Genomic DNA, 17324 nt, shown 5'->3' with positions numbered 1-17324 from the left:
AAAAAGTCAAAGAGCAATTAATAGTTTAATACTAGTGAGACTTGTTTAATCAAAGTGATCTTTAATAAATTATCAAAAACAAACCAAATCAAAAAAGTTATATATATACGTTAGATTACCCGAAACTTAGTGACCGTTATCTGTGAATATATTTTTTTGCTTTCTTTGAAATTAAATTCTGAAAATCATTTTTTACTATTAACAAAAAATTTAAAGTAATTCTATAATTTTTATTCATGGAGAAACATAACTTTAAGTCGATGGAAAATGGTTTCCGCCAGCGATATTGTGCCGATGGAAAATAGTCTCGACGAGAGATTGATTGTTGTGATTTGATGCTATTCCGCAAAGGAGGTGGATAGGGTCAGCGAAAGAAGTGGTGAGGGCAGAAGAAAGGGTTCTCAATTCAAGATTCCCGCTCCTGAAAATGGGTATTAAACATATTATAGATTTGTTAGGTTGAGCTGATTTCTATGCAAGTTGTAGTTTAAGGAGGTTTGATTGGATGGAAAAAGTATTCGTTTTCTAGCTAGGTTCTTCGCTTATTAGATTGCTTGTTGGATACCGTGTTGTTGGTACTCACTCCTTGCTTCTACACTTGTGTAGGTTTCGAGCCCGATACTGTGTAATCGTCCTTCTTCTCCTACTTTTCGAGGCTTGTCAAAGGACTATTGAGAGGTAGTTGCTTGTCATATCGATGGACCCTCTTTTTCCTTTCTTTTGTTAGTTTTATACATGAATAACTTATTTATTATATACCTACCAAACATCGTATAAGGTATTAACACATATATAACGACAAACTTAAAGGATTAATGATCAATCCAAAACACCATATTTGTCATTTCTATTGACAAAAAAAATACGTAATTAAGTGACTACACGAGGGGCAATAAAGTAAAACACTAGGCATCTACTATTACAATTTACAACATGTATTTAAAGAGTTTTTCTGTAGATTCTTCTCGAAATATCCGCAAAAGCAAATTTTCACAGTAGAAAATAACTTTTCACTTCCCACCGGTACCGGAAAAAGCATGTGTGGTGGTGCCATAATCTCCGATTGGATACCGCCGCCTCGATCGTCGAGCCGACTCACCGCCGACCAGTTATGGAGTTACTCCGATCTGCAAAACAGGAAGAAGAACAACAAGAAGAGGAATGCTTCCAATTACCACTCTAAGTCCTTGAGATCTGAGAATTTAGACTTTGAAGCTGATTTTCTGGATTTTAAGGATTTTTCTGATGATGAAGAAGCTTATTGTTTGGATATCAAGCCCTTTGCTTTCTCTGCTTCTGAACTCTCTGGAACCTCTGCTGGTAAAAATAAAATAAAATTCTCTCTCCTTATTTTTAGAAAAAAATTCTTGCTTTGTGGGAAATGCAGAGAAATTTAATTGAAATTTGAAGGTGTTAAAATGAGCTGAGTTAATGCATGAGCGTAGTGTTTGTTTTATTTTCTGGGCAGGTCGGATTTTTTCCTTCTTTAGGCTGAAGTTTAGATTTAGTATCCTTGAAGTTTGAGCATTTTCTGTGAGGTTCTGTTATGTTGTTCATTGGGTAAAATATTGTGTATTTTTTATTGTTCATGTATTCTTTCAATTGAGTTAGTTCGACTATTGGCTATTGTTTGGGCTTGGAATGGGATTTTTTTATTCTGCTAATATAGTTGAATTTAGCTTGAAATGTGTTATAAAATTGTTATATCTGTTGATATTATTGGTATTCCATTTGCATTTAGGGTGTGTTTGGTACGAAGGAAAATGTTTTCTAGGAAAACAAGTTATTTTTGACTTATTTTCTCATGTTTGGTCGGTGATTAGAAAATATTTTAGTGTTTGATTTATGAATGAAAAATATTTTTGAGAAATATCTTTTATTTTTACTAGAGTAGAAAATAATTTTTGAAATTGAAAATATTTTTTAAAAACAAACTTAAACTTTTTTTGAGGGGTGGGGGTGGTAGGGGGTGGGTGTGGGGGAGGTCGAGGGTGGGGGTGGTAGGGGGTGGGTGTGGGGGAGGTCGAGGGTGGGGGTGGTAGGGGGTGGGTGTGGGGGAGGTCGAGGGTAGGGGTGAAAAATTGAAATTTTGAAGTTGAAATTTTTTTTTTAAAAATAAATTTAATTTTTTTTTTTGGGGGTGGGTGGGGTGGGGGACTGGTTTGGGAGTTGGGGGGGGGGTCGTGGGGAGGTCGAGGGTAGGAGTGAAAAATTGAAATTTTGAAGTTGAAAATATTTTTTAAAAACAAACTTAATTTTTTTTTTTGGGGGTGGGTGGGGTGGGGGGACTGGTTTGGGAGTGGGGGGGGGGGGTCGAGGGTTGGAATGAAAAAATAAAATTTTAAAGTTGAAAATATTTTTTAAAAACAAACTTAAATTTATTTTTTTTGGGTGGGTGGGGGTTGGGGGTGCTGGGTAGTGGTGAAAAAAATGAAATTTTGAAATTGAAAATATTTTGAAAAACAAACTTAAAATTATTGTTTGGGGGTGGTGGGGGGCTGGTAGGGAGGTGGGTGGGTGGGGGGTCGAGGGTAGGGGTGAAAAAATGAAATTTTGAAATTGAAAATATTTTTTAAAAACAAACTTAAATTTTTTATGGGGTGAGGGGTGGGTGGGTGGAGGGTGAAAAAATGAAATTTTGAAATTGAAAATATTTTTTAAAAACAAACTTAAATTTTTTTTTTGGAGGGGGTGGGGGACTGGTAGGGGTGGGTGGGTGGGGTCAAGGGTAGGGTGAAAAAATGAAATTTTGAAGTTGAAAATATTTTTTAAAAACAAACTTAAATTATTGTTTTTTGGGCGGGGGGGCTGGGTAGGAGGTGGGTGGGGTGTCGACGGTACGGTGAAAAAATAAAATTTTGAAGTTGAAAATATTTTTTAAAAACAAATTTATATTTTTTTTTTTGGGGTAGGGGTGGCGAGTAGGGGGTGGGTGGGTTTGGGGGGGGGGGGTCGAGTGTAGCGGTGAAAAAATAATTTTGAAGTTGAAAATATTTTTTAAAAACAAACTCAATTTTTTTCTTGGGGGAGGGGGGAGGGGGGGGATTGGGTGATCTAGGATTGGGATGAAAAAATTTGAAGTTGAAAATATGTTTTAAAAACAAACTTAAATTTTTTTCTTTTTGAAGGGAGTTGGGGGGCTGATTGGGGGGAGGGTAGTGGGTGGGGGGTAAAAAAATAAAAAATTAAAATTAGAAATATCTCTTAAAAACAATTTTTAATATTTTTTTGGAAGGGGGTGGGGGTAGGGATAAAAAAATTGAATTTAAAAACAAGTTTTAAATTTTTATTTTTTTTGGGGGGGGTGTGTTTGGGGGCTGGTTTGAGGGTAGGGACAAAATAAATTGATTTTTTCAACAAAAAAGTAATTGGGCTTAGCTTAGATAAATGCTCTTTAAACTCATTCAATATCTTTCTCGCCTTATCCTGCTAACAGCCTATGAATGTGCGCTTGTTGGAAATCATCTTCAATCTTCGATTCCTAGTGCACTGATTCGAGAACAAGCTCACTTTCGTTCGCTTCCTGCTGCTCCTTTCTTCCGGTGTATGTGAAAAAGAAGTTGGAAAATAGTTTTGGAAAATGTTTTCCTTAAGTTTTGAAGGGAAGTCATTTTCCTTAAATTTGAGGAAAATCAGTTGATTTGGAAAACATTTTCCAAAACATTTAACCCAACCAAACATGAGAAAATTGGAAAACATTTTCCGGAAGAAAACATTTTCCTTCATACCAAACACACCCTTAGTGTATGGCTATTCTTTGAGCTTGAAATGTTTTTGTTTTTGCCAAAAATGCTGAATTTAGATTGGGATGGGTTGTAATATTAGTTTGGTTGAAATTATTGGTATTCGATTTATGTAGATGGCTATTCATCTAAGTAAAGAAGATGACTTTATCTGAAGAGAGTGTAGAACAAGAAGCCAAGATGCTATTTTTCTCAATTATTAACTGGAAATATTGAAAAAAATTCCAGATAGAAAATGATTAGGGCTGTGTAGTAAGTTCTTGTTTGGTGTATGAAAGTTTCATGGTGTTTCGTGAGTGTAAACATAAGTAGATGGCTGGGTATGCATCTAAGTTTTAGCTAGCTTCTGTTGTATCTGAGTTTCTTCTTGGCCCAGTGTTGATAGTTTGCTCAAGCTAACAAATTCTTTCAGTAAGATCATCGAGATTCACGTGATCTATTTATTTGGATTAGAAGTCTCTGTTCAAGCACAATTTGGTTGTGAAAAATAGATACTCACAGAGCATTACCTGATGGGGGTTGGCCGCTTGGCTACATGATGCCTACAGTAAAAATCTAAAATGATTGAGTTGTGTTCTTTTGGAAGTTTCGTGCATATGAGAGTAGGGAACATGTTATGTACAAGTGTAGTTTGATTAAGATACCATTTTTTTTGGCAGAACTTGGCTTGATTAAACCTGTTATTGAAATTTATTACAAGCAATTATTAAGGAACGTGATGTGTATGTCGTGTCTCTGGGTTTCTCAATTTCTTAGTCATCGTGATGGATTGGTTCTTGCAAATTATGGTGTTGTTGTTAATGTCTGAGGTGCTTATTTCTTTTTGTATGTGAAAGGATCCGAATCGTTGATATCTGTTGATGCAAATAAGGAAGTTGAGAAATCTTCCAAGAGACAGAGGAAGAATCAGTATAGGGGGATCAGAAAGCGTCCTTGGGGTAAGTGGGCAGCTGAAATACGTGATCCACAGAAGGGGGTCCGAGTTTGGATTGGAACTTTTAATACTGCAGAAGAAGCTGCCAGAGCTTATGATGCCGAAGCTCGGAGGATCAGAGGCAATAAAGCTAAAGTAAACTTTCCTGATGAAGCTTCAGTGCAAGCTGGTAAGGTAAATCCTCGGAAGGTTCTTTCTGATGAGAGCTCTAACCCAGTTCTGTCAAACACCATGTTTATGAACAACTTGAATAGTGGATATTGTGACTATTTGGGCCTTCTCGAAGAGAAAACAAAGACTCTGTATGGCTACAAAGCTTTGTGTGCGACTCCTGTAGATACAGGACCTAACTCATATGCCCGCCCAGCTGTTGCTGGTGTTTACTTCAATTCTGACCAAGGAAGTAACTCTTTTGGCCCCTCAGATTTTGGTTGGGGAGAAACATGTTCAAGAACTCCAGACATATCATCTGTTCTGTCAGCTGCTATAGAATGTGATGAAGCTCAATTTATTGAAGGTGTCGACCTGGAGGAGAAACCAAAATCTTGGTCCAACAATTTTGTGCCTGATGATGTGAACACTGTACACAAGCCACCTGAAGAATTTTCAACTTTTGAATCCCAGATGAAGTTCTATCAGATGCCATATTCAGAAGGAAACTTGGATGTACCAGTTGATGCCTTCCTCAATGCAGATGCTACTCAGGGTGGTGAAAATGCTATGAACCTTTGGTCCTTTGATGAGCTTTCTTCTTTAATGGGAGGCGTCTGAGAATGTGTTACGTGTGGATTCTTTGTAAATAAGGGCTTCATGTGAAGATGAGGTTTGCTCCTCATCTCTCTTCTCCAAACAACGCTAAGTTACTTGACGTAAGTGTAAATTCAAAATTTAACATGTTTGATCTGTCTCTTCTTCTTTTAGGTGCCTGTGCTAAGGAGGATGATGAGAAGTTGACAACCATTCAAGCATGTTTAGGGCTCCATGGATGGTGTGCTGAGTAAGTGTTTTGGTTATATAGACCATTAGACCAATAGGTGGGTAATTAGATTATTAACAACTGTTGACAACTAGCTGATGTTTTCAAATTTTGCATCAATGTGGATGATAATTGATGGTTCAAAATGCTTTATATTTCACAACTTGGTTATTTATGGCTAGTTGCTTGACATTGTTCATCCTATTCAACCTTATGCATATAGAAGGCTTTTGCTCATAGGATTTGAGAACCTAATTTCAACTTTTGATTTTAAACTAGCATTTGTTTATGAAATTTGTACAAAAATTTTACTTTAGCTCATGATTTCAAATTTCAAATTCTCCGACAAAAAAAGGACCTGGAAATCTCTAATTGTGATTTTAAATATAAAATTTGAATCATAAGTTTATATTTGGCCGAGTTTTCTATTTTACTAGAACAAATTCATGATTTTAGATTTTGCAGATGAATGGTGATTGTAATCATGATTTGAAATTTGGTTAGTTCTAAAGTTTAAATTTTATTTGAATATTTGAATTTCTTAGGTTATATTTCTTATAAACATGAAATTCCAATGATGTATGAAAACTATTAAATCCTATTCAACTCTTATACATTTATACATTCATATATATTGAGCAAATTGTAGGTGATAAACCATTGGAATATTTTAAGGCGTTGAGTTAATAAATTGTATATCTTCATATTCTTTTTATAAACAAACAAATATTTGTAGTTACATATTAAAATTGATTCAATAGGTGGAAGGACATTTTTGATCATTTTTCATAGATAGAATTAGTATTGTATGTTACTATTAGGAAGTCGTTTGGTTTAGAGATAAAAATAACAATTTTAGGATAAATTGCAGAATTATCTTATTTCGTGCTTGGTTAGATTTCTAAGTTACTACATAATTGTGACACTCCTCTCTTAAAATATTTGTCGTGTTTTACTTCTCTTTTTTTAAAGTCAAATTATATGAGTTTTGATTAATATTTTGAGATGTATTTTTATACCATATTAATATAAAAAAATTACAATATTATTCGTATAATATTTGAGTATCTAAATTTCAATTTAACTAAACTATTTTAATCTAATTTAATTTTAAAATTAGTTATAATAGCTCTCGAATTATAAAATCAGATTTTAATCATAATGAGATGTTTAAACAAATATTACATAGCCAATCTCTAATTTTGCCGTTAATAAAAAATGCGTCAATATTTATTACTCCATTATATATAACTTTAATTACGTACTACAGTCTAAAAGTTAGAAGATTTACCTCAAATCGTAAGCATATATATTTCTATTGATGTTAATATTACTACTTTATGATAAATTTGAATGTCGAATAGTGTCAAAGACGAATATTATTTTGCTAAAGTCCTTCATACTACATAAATAATATGGAAAAACTACATAAATTAGATATGCTTTGCTCTATATATATTATTATTATTAATATTACGTATCTTACCACTAATTAAGAGTTTCCTACCATATATTAAAAAATACACTTCGATACATGTATTTTTGCTACCAAATACACAAAAATAGGGAGAGAGGCGAGCGAGATGGGGAGGGAGGCAAACGAGATTCGGTGTGTATCTCAGATACATGCAAATCATACTAGATGCATTCCATGATCTTTGATTATTATTATTATTTTTATTTTTAAAAGAAGAAGATGCATTCCTTGATCTTTGATTTTTATTTTTAAAAAGACTTAAATTAAGGGATTTGATTAATTTAAATTTTTCAAAATTAGTTGCTCATGTATCACACAAGTTTTGTATAAAAAATTTCCTATGTATCTCCATCTCATTGTTTATGAGATTTTATGTTATATGGCAAAGTTGTGGGAAAAGAAATAATTTGCTCCTAAAATTATGAGATTATTGGTGTTTACCAATTATGAAACATCAAATCAGGGCTAATATGGGAAGATATGTTCAAAGAAGTAAGTTTTTTGCTCCTAACAAATTTAAACAACGTATGAAAGATTTTAATGTCTTTTTACTCCTAGTGTGTACTATTTTTTTTTTTATTACAGTCAAATATTTTTATAATATTATTATCTTTATGAAAAAAAAAAATCCAAAAGTCGTTGATTACGATTTGTTCGATAAAATATTTAAACAACTCATAACGTGAATAACATCTTCTAACAACTAGGATATGGTTAACAATATTTGTTGTCATTTTCATGACTCATTGACTATAACTAACTTATTATTTTATTTTTAATTAATAACAGATTTTTTTTCAAAATAAAATAAAATTCCATAATGATAATTAGAGTTTAAACCTTTTTATATTAACATTCGTGAAGATTTATTTTACCATCAAGTTATGTAGAAGGAAAAATGGAAAATACAATATTGGTTTTTTTAAAAAATTTTAAAAAAAAAGAAGAAGTTACAATTGCTTAAGCAAATTTGTTTTGTAAACAGAACCTTATTAAAAAAGTATTTGCACAATGAATTTAAATGAGTTAAATAATAACTACATATAGGGTGTGTTTTCATTATTTTCTTTCATATTTGATTACTTAAAATATTTTGAAAAATATATTTTTTAGAAAAAGAAAATTCTTTAGAAAATAAAGAAAATGACTTCCGTACTCATGAAAATAGGAGTTTCGTAAGTGCCATTTCAAGTTAATTGTCTCTTATTCACTTACTTTATACCCCTAACCCCACATCAAACAGTCACACGCCCGCCCCCATCCCACCTTATAATATTTGTTATATTATATATAAGTATTTTTGAGATAATATTTTTACTTATTAAATATTAAAAAGTAGATATAAAAACTCACTTTCCCCCTAAAAAAATATTTTCTTTGGTATCAAACACACTCATAATTGTTAATAGTAATAACCATTGACTTGGTAACCCAAAAAGAATTTTAAAAAAAATCAAAAAAGAGTCGAAATTATTTCTAAACTGTGTGAAATAGATCATTTATACCCTTTATTAAATTTTGTTGTTCAACTTAGGGTATTTAAGGCAAAATCATGTGTTGTAGAATATGCCACTTATTGAATTATGGGCAATATGGCTGGTTGTCTTTTTAAGCAAAGAGGTTGATGAATTTATTCAATTTTCTGTCACCATATCTTTAAATCAAGTGGTCCACAACTAAGTCATCGATTTCATCATGTCAGAATTAATGACTCATAATTTTGTAGAAATTCTAGTTGACAACGTTTAAGTGAAGGAATTAGTTTTATGTGGCTTGTCATAATATTAAAAATTTGAATTGTTAACTCTTGAGGGTATGTGGTCTCTTTGGAATAACGGTGCATTTTTTATCCCAAAATATAATAGAGGATATAAATAGTCTATTTTGCATAGTTCAGGAACAATACTTCAAATCGCTCACAAATGCTTAAAAAATTGATAAGTTACACATTTGGCTAGTCGACTAATAAAAATGATAGTATTCACTAATCAAATATTTTTTAAAATACAACATTTTATGTATATCATATATTAATATACAAAATAAAATGTTTGTTGGCTATTATTTTTGTGAACGGTTATTTATATCAATTTTTCATTAAAAAATTCTCATACATGTATAACAATATACTCCCTTGAAGATATTTTTACTCGAAAATTCTAGTTTTTGAAGTTATGATTTTTTAAACTTAAAAATTGTATTTGAACATGTATTCTATTTGGGTAGTGTTAAATGGCTAGAAAATTTGGTAGAATTCTGCCAGAAATTTGAAAAGTCTAGAATATCCTTTTTATTTTAAAATAAACTGATCTTTTTTCTATTTTTAATTAAAAGGTATTAAAGTTAAATAGGTAAAAATGTTCAAAAAGGTAAAGTAATATAGTGTGAAATATGTTATTTTACCATTCTGACCAAATTTTCTAGCCAAAAGGATATTTCCTTTTAATTATTTGGAAAAAACTTGAAGTTTTATAAGTGGAAATGCCAAAAACCAATTTGAACAAGCTTTTTATAGGAACTTTATTATTATTTCTTATAAGGCAGATTTTCAAAATTTATGACCAAACAGATATTTTAAAAAATAATGGTCAAACGCTAGCACGCTATATATATATATATATATATATCTTGATAAAAAGGAGGTTCAAAATTTCTCATTCACAAATAAAGTCAAGCATGGCAAAGCCTTTGGGTACCTCAAATTTCACCCTAGTCCTCATTATATTCTTATATCTTATAACTTATTGCTTCCATATCCATATTGTGGAATGCCAATGTCAAAAAACAAAAGGAAAGGCATCTCTCTTCATCTTTGGTGATTCTTTTTTTGATGTGGGCAACAACAATTACATCAACACCACCACTCTTGACCAAGCCAACTTCGAGCCTTATGGAGAAACTTATTTCAAGTTCCCCACCGGTAGATTTTCCGATGGACGTCTGATTTCCGATTTCATCGGTAAGTAATATTGTTGTTGAGACAACAGATTTGAAGTTTATAGATTTAGAATTTTAGTATTAATAGTTGTATACATTTAAATGGATTATTTAAAGATAGATATAGGGGTTTGGATTAAAGTTACTAGTTTGACCGAATATGTAATTGAAAGCCTAATTTCGCCCCTGACTCAATGATCGTGCTTGTTGTGAAACTATAGTATTAAGTATGAATTCAGACGAGTCTAATTATTTTAGTGTAAGTTTTGTATTTTAAATTAAGAAATTTATTAAATATGCATATATATTTATTCTGAATCCAATAAGTACAATGAGATATATGAATATAATGACAAATTCAGAACTTATAAGGAGTTGAGATTAATGAAGGTATTCAAATAAACCTCCTTCATTTTAAAGTTCAAAATCTGAACAAGTATACTTATAAGTCAAAATAAAATATAATATATTTTTAACATATAAGGTTTTGAATAGTCTTATATCGAAATCTTTAAATAATAACATAAATGGTTCAAAAATTACTTTATATCACAAATTTGAATTATAAATGTGATATGATATTCTTGCTTCTTTTTTAATTCTCTTATTAAGATTTTTGACTCCGCTACTCATTTCAAATTTTATTTATTTTTTGTGTGTGTTTTTGGTGGGGGGCTCTTTAGCTAGCCACCCTAGATTGTTATATGACAATATATTGTACTGTATATATATTTGTATTTTTTATTGTTTTTATTTGGTGACAGCTGAATATGCAAAACTGCCATTGCTGCCACCCTTTCTGCAGCCCACTAGTCAACACAGCTATTATAATGGAGCAAATTTTGCCTCCGCCGGGGCCGGAGCTCTTGTCACTACTTTTCAGGGATTGGTAAGTCGTTAAATTTCCTCCTTATCGAAAATTCTAATAAGAGAATTCAAAATCATGTAACATAGATAACAGTTTGAATCATACTTAAAAGATAGAGTAACATGTTTAATAGAACAATTATTTTTTTTAAAATAAAATCTTGTTTTTTTGGTGACTATTCAAACTTTGACATAAGTGAAAAAGGATGAAGTAATTATTTTGTTTGACTTAAAGAAGATAGCTATATTAGGTGGAATCAAATGTTTTCTATAGAGACAACTCAGAATTAGTACTAAATTTTGTATAGTTGACTTTTTCAAAAATAACTTAACAAATAATTTTGACTCACTATTCAGCATAAGAGTCCATATTGTTAAAAATATTTAACGTTATAAAAGCGACTCAAATTTATCTTTCACATTTTATCGTTGTTCATTTTAACCAAAATGTGTTGATGATTTTATGATATCTAGTACTACTTCCTTTGTCCCAATTTATGTGATACTTTTCATTTTTCGAGAGTCAAATAATTTAAGTTTGATCGAAAATTTGAGCATGGAATCTTCAATTTAATTATATATTTGTTAACTATGTAAAAAGTATTATAAGTCACAATAATTGATCATTCAAAATAATTAAAAGATATATGAAAAATTTACGATTAAAGATAGACTTTATTGAATTTAGAAATCTGAAAAGTGCTACATAAATTAGGATGGAGGGAGTATGTGTTTGTTGTCCTATTCGTATTTCCTAGTGTCGACATTCTGAAATAAATAAAAAAAGGGACTATGCAAGCTATTTTTAATATTAGGAACATATTTTTTAAAGTAAATGTTGATATAATTAGTAAGGTGAAATTAATATATGATATTATAGTATATGTTAGGCAGATTCTCAAAGCCGTTATATGTTCCATTAGCTACTTTTTAAGTTAGGTTCATTTCCGCTACAATTAAGATGAGAGATCACGAATACGATCTTATCCGCATCGGTTATTTATATCAAATTAATGTAACGTATAGTTAATTAGTAAATACTCGTAATAATAGTTGAATTGGTGAAGACAGTGATATTCCATAAAGAAGGTTAGAGATTGATTTTTTCTGTCAAATGTTTTTTCAGTTGAGGTGTCAAATCGGAGTTTGTCTAGTATAATTTACATTTTTATGTGATTTTTGAGCTATTGCAAAAGAGTGATGTTGTGCAAATATCGTGGATTTAGTAGTACACAATCACAAATAAAGAAAACAGAGAAGAAAAATAACACAAGAATTTAATGAGGTTCAGCTAGGTCTAGTCCTCCCAGCAAAAGCAAAGAAAATTTTTCACTATGAAAAAAAGAGAAGAAGTTTATAATGTTCTCAAGCCCTTCGGACTACATTATGTCATATACAATACTTTATAATCCCCAACTACATACCCTATTATAGATCTCAAGTAACCCCAACTCTCAATCCTAAAAGGATAATATATTCCTTTTCCAAATCTATGAGGACAAAGAGTCTCCTAACTAATGATTATATACAAGGAAAAAATTCAATAAATAATTAATAAATGAGTTTACCTAGTGCACACCTAAAAGGTAGTGTCTAGTTTCAAAAAGTAAAAGAAAACAAACTTGTGATGATTAAATAATACTCCCTTAGTTCCAAAATAATTGTCTTGATCATTTCAAACTCATATTTAATTTGAATTAGGACATTCCTATCATATTTACTTATTCTCATTGTAGCTTGAAATAATTACATTTTATTTCACTAATTAAAAAATTCATACTAAGTTTCAAGTCAAATACACCTAGATACATGTTTTTTAATTGCTACCAGATACATGACTTGAATAGCTAGGGAGTGATCGAGGCAAGCGAGAACTAGAGGGAGATGAACGAGATTTGTCTATATATATACCAGATACATGCGAATCACACTAAATAAGAGAGTAACGGCGAGCGAGATGCGAGAGAGGCGAGCAAGATTTGTCTATGTATCCTAAATACATGTGAATCCACTTTGATACATAGCATCTAGAACAAATTACACCTAATTTTAACCCCATGTATCTAAATGCACCAAAATCTGGTAAAATTATGATATTGCAAACTAGTGTGTATCTAAGTAATTAACTACTAGACTAATGAGATTTTTGTTAGTTACCCTAGAATTCTCAATATTTTTTCTGAAATAAAATTTACATATTTAAAAATAATATAAGAAATATTATAAATCACAATAATTAATTAACAATTGAGATGGAGGAAGTAATTATGTATTTATGTATATATTCTAACACATGTGAGTTCATTAATTTGATAAATTTGTACTAGGCTTTGGATGCATGATTGCTTATTACAAGTGATAAGACAATCAATAGTGACCAATGACAGCTTTGTACTAGAGGTCAGGCCCAAAAACAAATACACTGCTGTTTTTTTTGGACTTTATATTATATCCACACCACAATTTTAGTAGGTAGGTGGTCCATGAACCTTGATCAACAAATGAAAATCACAAACAAATCGTGTATCTTTATAGTGAAATATATTGTATTCGATGCTTAAAAAGTGTATTCGAACGTATGCAATATCTTTGCTTATTGTATCCAAATAGATTACGAATGAGATCTGTTTATTCGTATCAAAAGTCATAGATATCTGACATGATTATACCAAAAAAAAAGAGGGAAAGGACAAATATACCTCTGAACTATCGTAAATGGTATGCAGATATCTTCCGTCATACTTTTGGGACATTGGTGCCCTTGCCGTCCAAAAACTAGAGCATATATGCCCTTCACTCTAACGGAAGACTAAATAGGGACACGTGGCACAATCTTATCCGTCGATCTGATATTTAATAAATGTCGGGTCGGCGGATAGGATTATGACATGTGTATGTCCGTTAGTATAAATGGTATATATGCTCTAGTTTTTGGACAGCATGGGCATCAATGTCCCAAAAGTATGATGGAGGGTATTTGCATACCATTTATGATAGTTCGGGGATATATTTGTCCTTTTTCCGAAAAAAAACAAGTAATTTGGAAAAACAATGATTTTATTTATTTGTTTTAGATCAACATGAATTGTTTAATTAATTTTGTTTTTTCAGGTTATTGATATGGAGACTCAGCTCAAAAACTTCAAAAAGGTGAAGAGTTGGTTGAGAAATAAATTGGGCAAAGGGAAATCACAAAATATTTTGTCAAATGCAGTCTACTTATTTAGCTTTGGAAGCAATGACTACTTAAGCCTCTTTGTGACCAATTCTTCAATACCAATCTCTCCTCAATACCAACAAATGGTAGTCGGGAACTTGACGACCATCGTTCAAGTAAGTTTATAAGCTGGTTAAACTGATTTATAAATATTTTTCGATCAATAGGTCATTTTGGGTTTAACCCTTTGAAATGATCGATACAAAGAAAGGATCATGATTTAATCCGTTTAAATATTAACATATACTAAAAAATGAATTGTTTTTCCCACCTCTAAATTCGTCCAATTTTTTTTCTTCTTTTAACTAAAAAATGAGCTCACTAAATCAAAAATGATATTTAGCGATAATTAATTAGCGATAATTAGCTTATATCGACCCTCTCACTTCGTTCGAACTACCTTTTCAGCCATCTCACTGTGAAAAAAGTGGTTAACTATCTCGAAAAAATCCATATTGTCCATCTGAATTCGCTCAATTACAGCCAACTCCCCCTCCCCATTCTCGATTTCTATCGCGACAGAGGGAGGTATCATAATAGAGTCAAAATCATGATTAGAGTCAGTCTAGATAAAAGGGTGAATCCAATCCCCTTCTTCCTGATCTTATTGGCCTTACAACGGGCCTAAGAGCAATGAAGTTGTCCATCCCCTGTCAATTCATCGGGCTTTGGCACGCTGACAGAACTCTTGGCCTTACAAGACACGGGCAACTATGTAAATGTCCCTAAAACCTATAACGACATTGGATCCAATGACAATTAACTAATGTCGATAAAGGCTTTAATAATACTCTTTGTTAATGCCTATATTTATTGCTGCTAAAAGTTATTTTTGTTGTAGTAACTGTCTCATGTCACCAATAATTGAATTTAGCGATTTCTAGTCTTCGTCTATCTGATGTTTCGCTCATATGAATTCCACAGGAGATATACAAAATTGGAGGCAGGAAATTTGGGTTCCTTAATTTAGGAGACTTGGGGTGTCTACCAGGCTTAAGAATGCTGAATTCATCTAACAAAAATGGGTGTTTGGAGAAAGCTTCAAATATGGCCAAATTACATAATGTTGAGTTGTACAATACCCTCTCGAAAATGGAGAAACAATTGAAAGGGTTCAAGTATTCACTCTATGACTTCAATAGTCGTTTGAGAGAAAGGATTGATCATCCCTCCAAATATGGTATGAATTATTTTCAAGCCATATATATACATGATTAATGTGAATAATTGATTATATATATATATAATACTGATCGATAAAAGTAAGATCTATATATATGCATACCACCCTCCCCAGATTCCTTTTGTGGGACACAGTGAGTATGTTGTTATTGCACGTTTAAATAGAAAGAATGTGTTGAATCCTTCTTTCATTCCTTTTAAAATATAATAATAACAATAACATATTCAGTGTAACTTCACAACTATATTTGTGGAGGTTGATGGAATGCACATAGACCTTATCCCTATCTCGTAGAGATAGAAAAATTATTTCTGATAGATCACCTTCCACTTATTTCAAAACAGTTTGAAAAAAGGATACACATAAATGAATTTTGTATATTCCTTTTAAAATATTAAATACATGAATTTTGAATATCTTTCATCCCTTATTTAATTTGTCGTCTCTCTTTTGTTACATTATGTGTCTATGGTCCATTCCATTGCTATTCCTAAGCTTCATAATTTTTCATTTTTAAATTTATTTTACTTGTTTGAAAATATCCATTACATGAAAATTTACACAAATTAGAATTAATGTTTTGTTGTGAAGTCATGCTATCGGAGAATTCATAATCTTGAATTCATAAAATTTAAATTTTGAATTAAATTATATCGTTGTGATTATAACAGGTCTCAAGGAAGGAAAAATAGCATGTTGTGGAATAGGACGATTCAGAGGGATACATAGTTGTGGAGGAAAAAGGCCAGTCGGACATAAATTTGAGCTTTGTCAAAATCCAAATATGCATGTATTTTGGGACTCTTATCATCTAACTGAAACTATTTATCACCAAATGGCAGCTGAAATGTGGAATGGATCTTCTACTTTCAAGTCCCTCTTTCAATGCTTGTAAATTAACTAGCTATTTTTTTTGTCTCAATTTATGTGACGTTATTTGATTGGATATGAAATTTTATAAAAGAAAGATCTTGAAATTCGTGGCCCAAAATAAGTTGTATAAAAATATGTTATTATAAATCATCTCATTAAAGAATAAAATTTGAAGTTCAGACTTAAATTATTTTTAAACAAGGAAGAATGACTTTTTTTTTTGTATGACTAAGAAGGAACGTTATGATATATAAATTGGGAGATATTGAGTACTATAATGTGAAAAGTAAATTGTATTACCATCCACTAAAATAATAGCTAGCAAATATTTTTTCTTTTTGTATGATATACCGAAAATATATATTTTTGATACAAAATAGTGTATATTTAGCTAGTGAATATAATTATTTTTGCGGACTGGCTAATATTAACTCTAATAATACAAGTTTGTCGATTTTGAGAAACTTAATTTCCTCTGGTATCCATACACGTGTTCCTATTATGCTGCAATTAAAACTATTCCCATATTTTGTAGATATATGGTTCACACAAAGAAGATTGATGGCAAATTTTAATGGAGTTTAAGATGGATCAAGTAAGGGTGGTTGGTAAGGAGAGGCGGAGCCAGTATTAAGAGTTTGGGGTTCTAAATTTTAGAACAAAAGAGAAAAATATTTTCGAACTCAAAACACTAGTGTGGAAAGCATTTTCATGTCCCTTTCTTATCATTGAGCCGTTAATCAATTTTGTTAAGGGTTCACAAGTTAATATACATATTATTTAATTTGCTAATATAAATACAGGGTCTACGGAAAAACTATTGGGTTCGTTCGAACCCCCATTTAGCTCCGCCTCTGACTGTAATAGAGTTATTGATGTTTTCTAAGTCTAGTATATACATCTCATGTATATTTACTCAATTATGTATATAATATCTCTCACACAAATGTGTGTGTTTTGTGTGTGCGTGTGCACGTGCATATTGTGTGTGCGCGCACGCACACATGACGCGTGTGTATTCATGTATATCTATATACTCATAGTTATACATGATTATACAAATATTGTATATCTCATGTATTTATAGGCAAATCGTGTATATTATATTCATGTATTT

The 17324-nt window shown here is 31.4% G+C and overlaps 2 protein-coding genes across 2 annotated transcripts; both read left to right on the top strand.

Annotated features, from left to right (window-relative positions):
- The first annotated feature begins 973 nt into the window (after positions 1–973).
- Positions 974–5806, top strand: LOC125820400 (ethylene-responsive transcription factor RAP2-12-like). Its single transcript, XM_049499828.1, has 2 exons — positions 974–1320; positions 4580–5806. The coding sequence occupies exons 1-2, from the start codon at positions 1038–1040 to the stop codon at positions 5446–5448; spliced, it is 1152 nt and encodes a 383-aa protein (XP_049355785.1). The 5' UTR covers positions 974–1037; the 3' UTR covers positions 5449–5806.
- A 4000-nt stretch (positions 5807–9806) lies between these two features.
- On the top strand, positions 9807–16229 carry LOC125820401 (GDSL esterase/lipase 5-like). Its single transcript, XM_049499829.1, has 5 exons — positions 9807–10089; positions 10832–10956; positions 14046–14267; positions 15076–15331; positions 16006–16229. Exons 1-5 carry the CDS (start codon positions 9807–9809, stop codon positions 16227–16229), a joined length of 1110 nt encoding a protein of 369 aa, XP_049355786.1.
- Positions 16230–17324: the final 1095 nt, after the last annotated feature.

This window comes from Solanum verrucosum, unplaced genomic scaffold (genome assembly GCF_900185275.1).
Source record: "Solanum verrucosum unplaced genomic scaffold, falcon-dt-bn FXZP01000229.1, whole genome shotgun sequence".
NCBI classification, from domain to species: domain Eukaryota; kingdom Viridiplantae; phylum Streptophyta; class Magnoliopsida; order Solanales; family Solanaceae; genus Solanum; species Solanum verrucosum.
This window is presented reverse-complemented; position numbering and strand designations above follow the sequence as displayed.

Coding starts and splice junctions, on each gene's coding strand:
- LOC125820400 (XM_049499828.1), top strand. CDS start 1,038: ATGTGTGGTGGTGCCATAATCTCCGATTGGATACCGCCGCCTCGATCG. Junction 1,321..4,579: donor ACTCTCTGGAACCTCTGCTG/GTAAAAATAAAA, acceptor TGTATGTGAAAG/GATCCGAATCGTTGATATCT.
- LOC125820401 (XM_049499829.1), top strand. CDS start 9,807: ATGGCAAAGCCTTTGGGTACCTCAAATTTCACCCTAGTCCTCATTATA. Junction 10,090..10,831: donor TCTGATTTCCGATTTCATCG/GTAAGTAATATT, acceptor ATTTGGTGACAG/CTGAATATGCAAAACTGCCA. Junction 15,332..16,005: donor TGATCATCCCTCCAAATATG/GTATGAATTATT, acceptor TGATTATAACAG/GTCTCAAGGAAGGAAAAATA.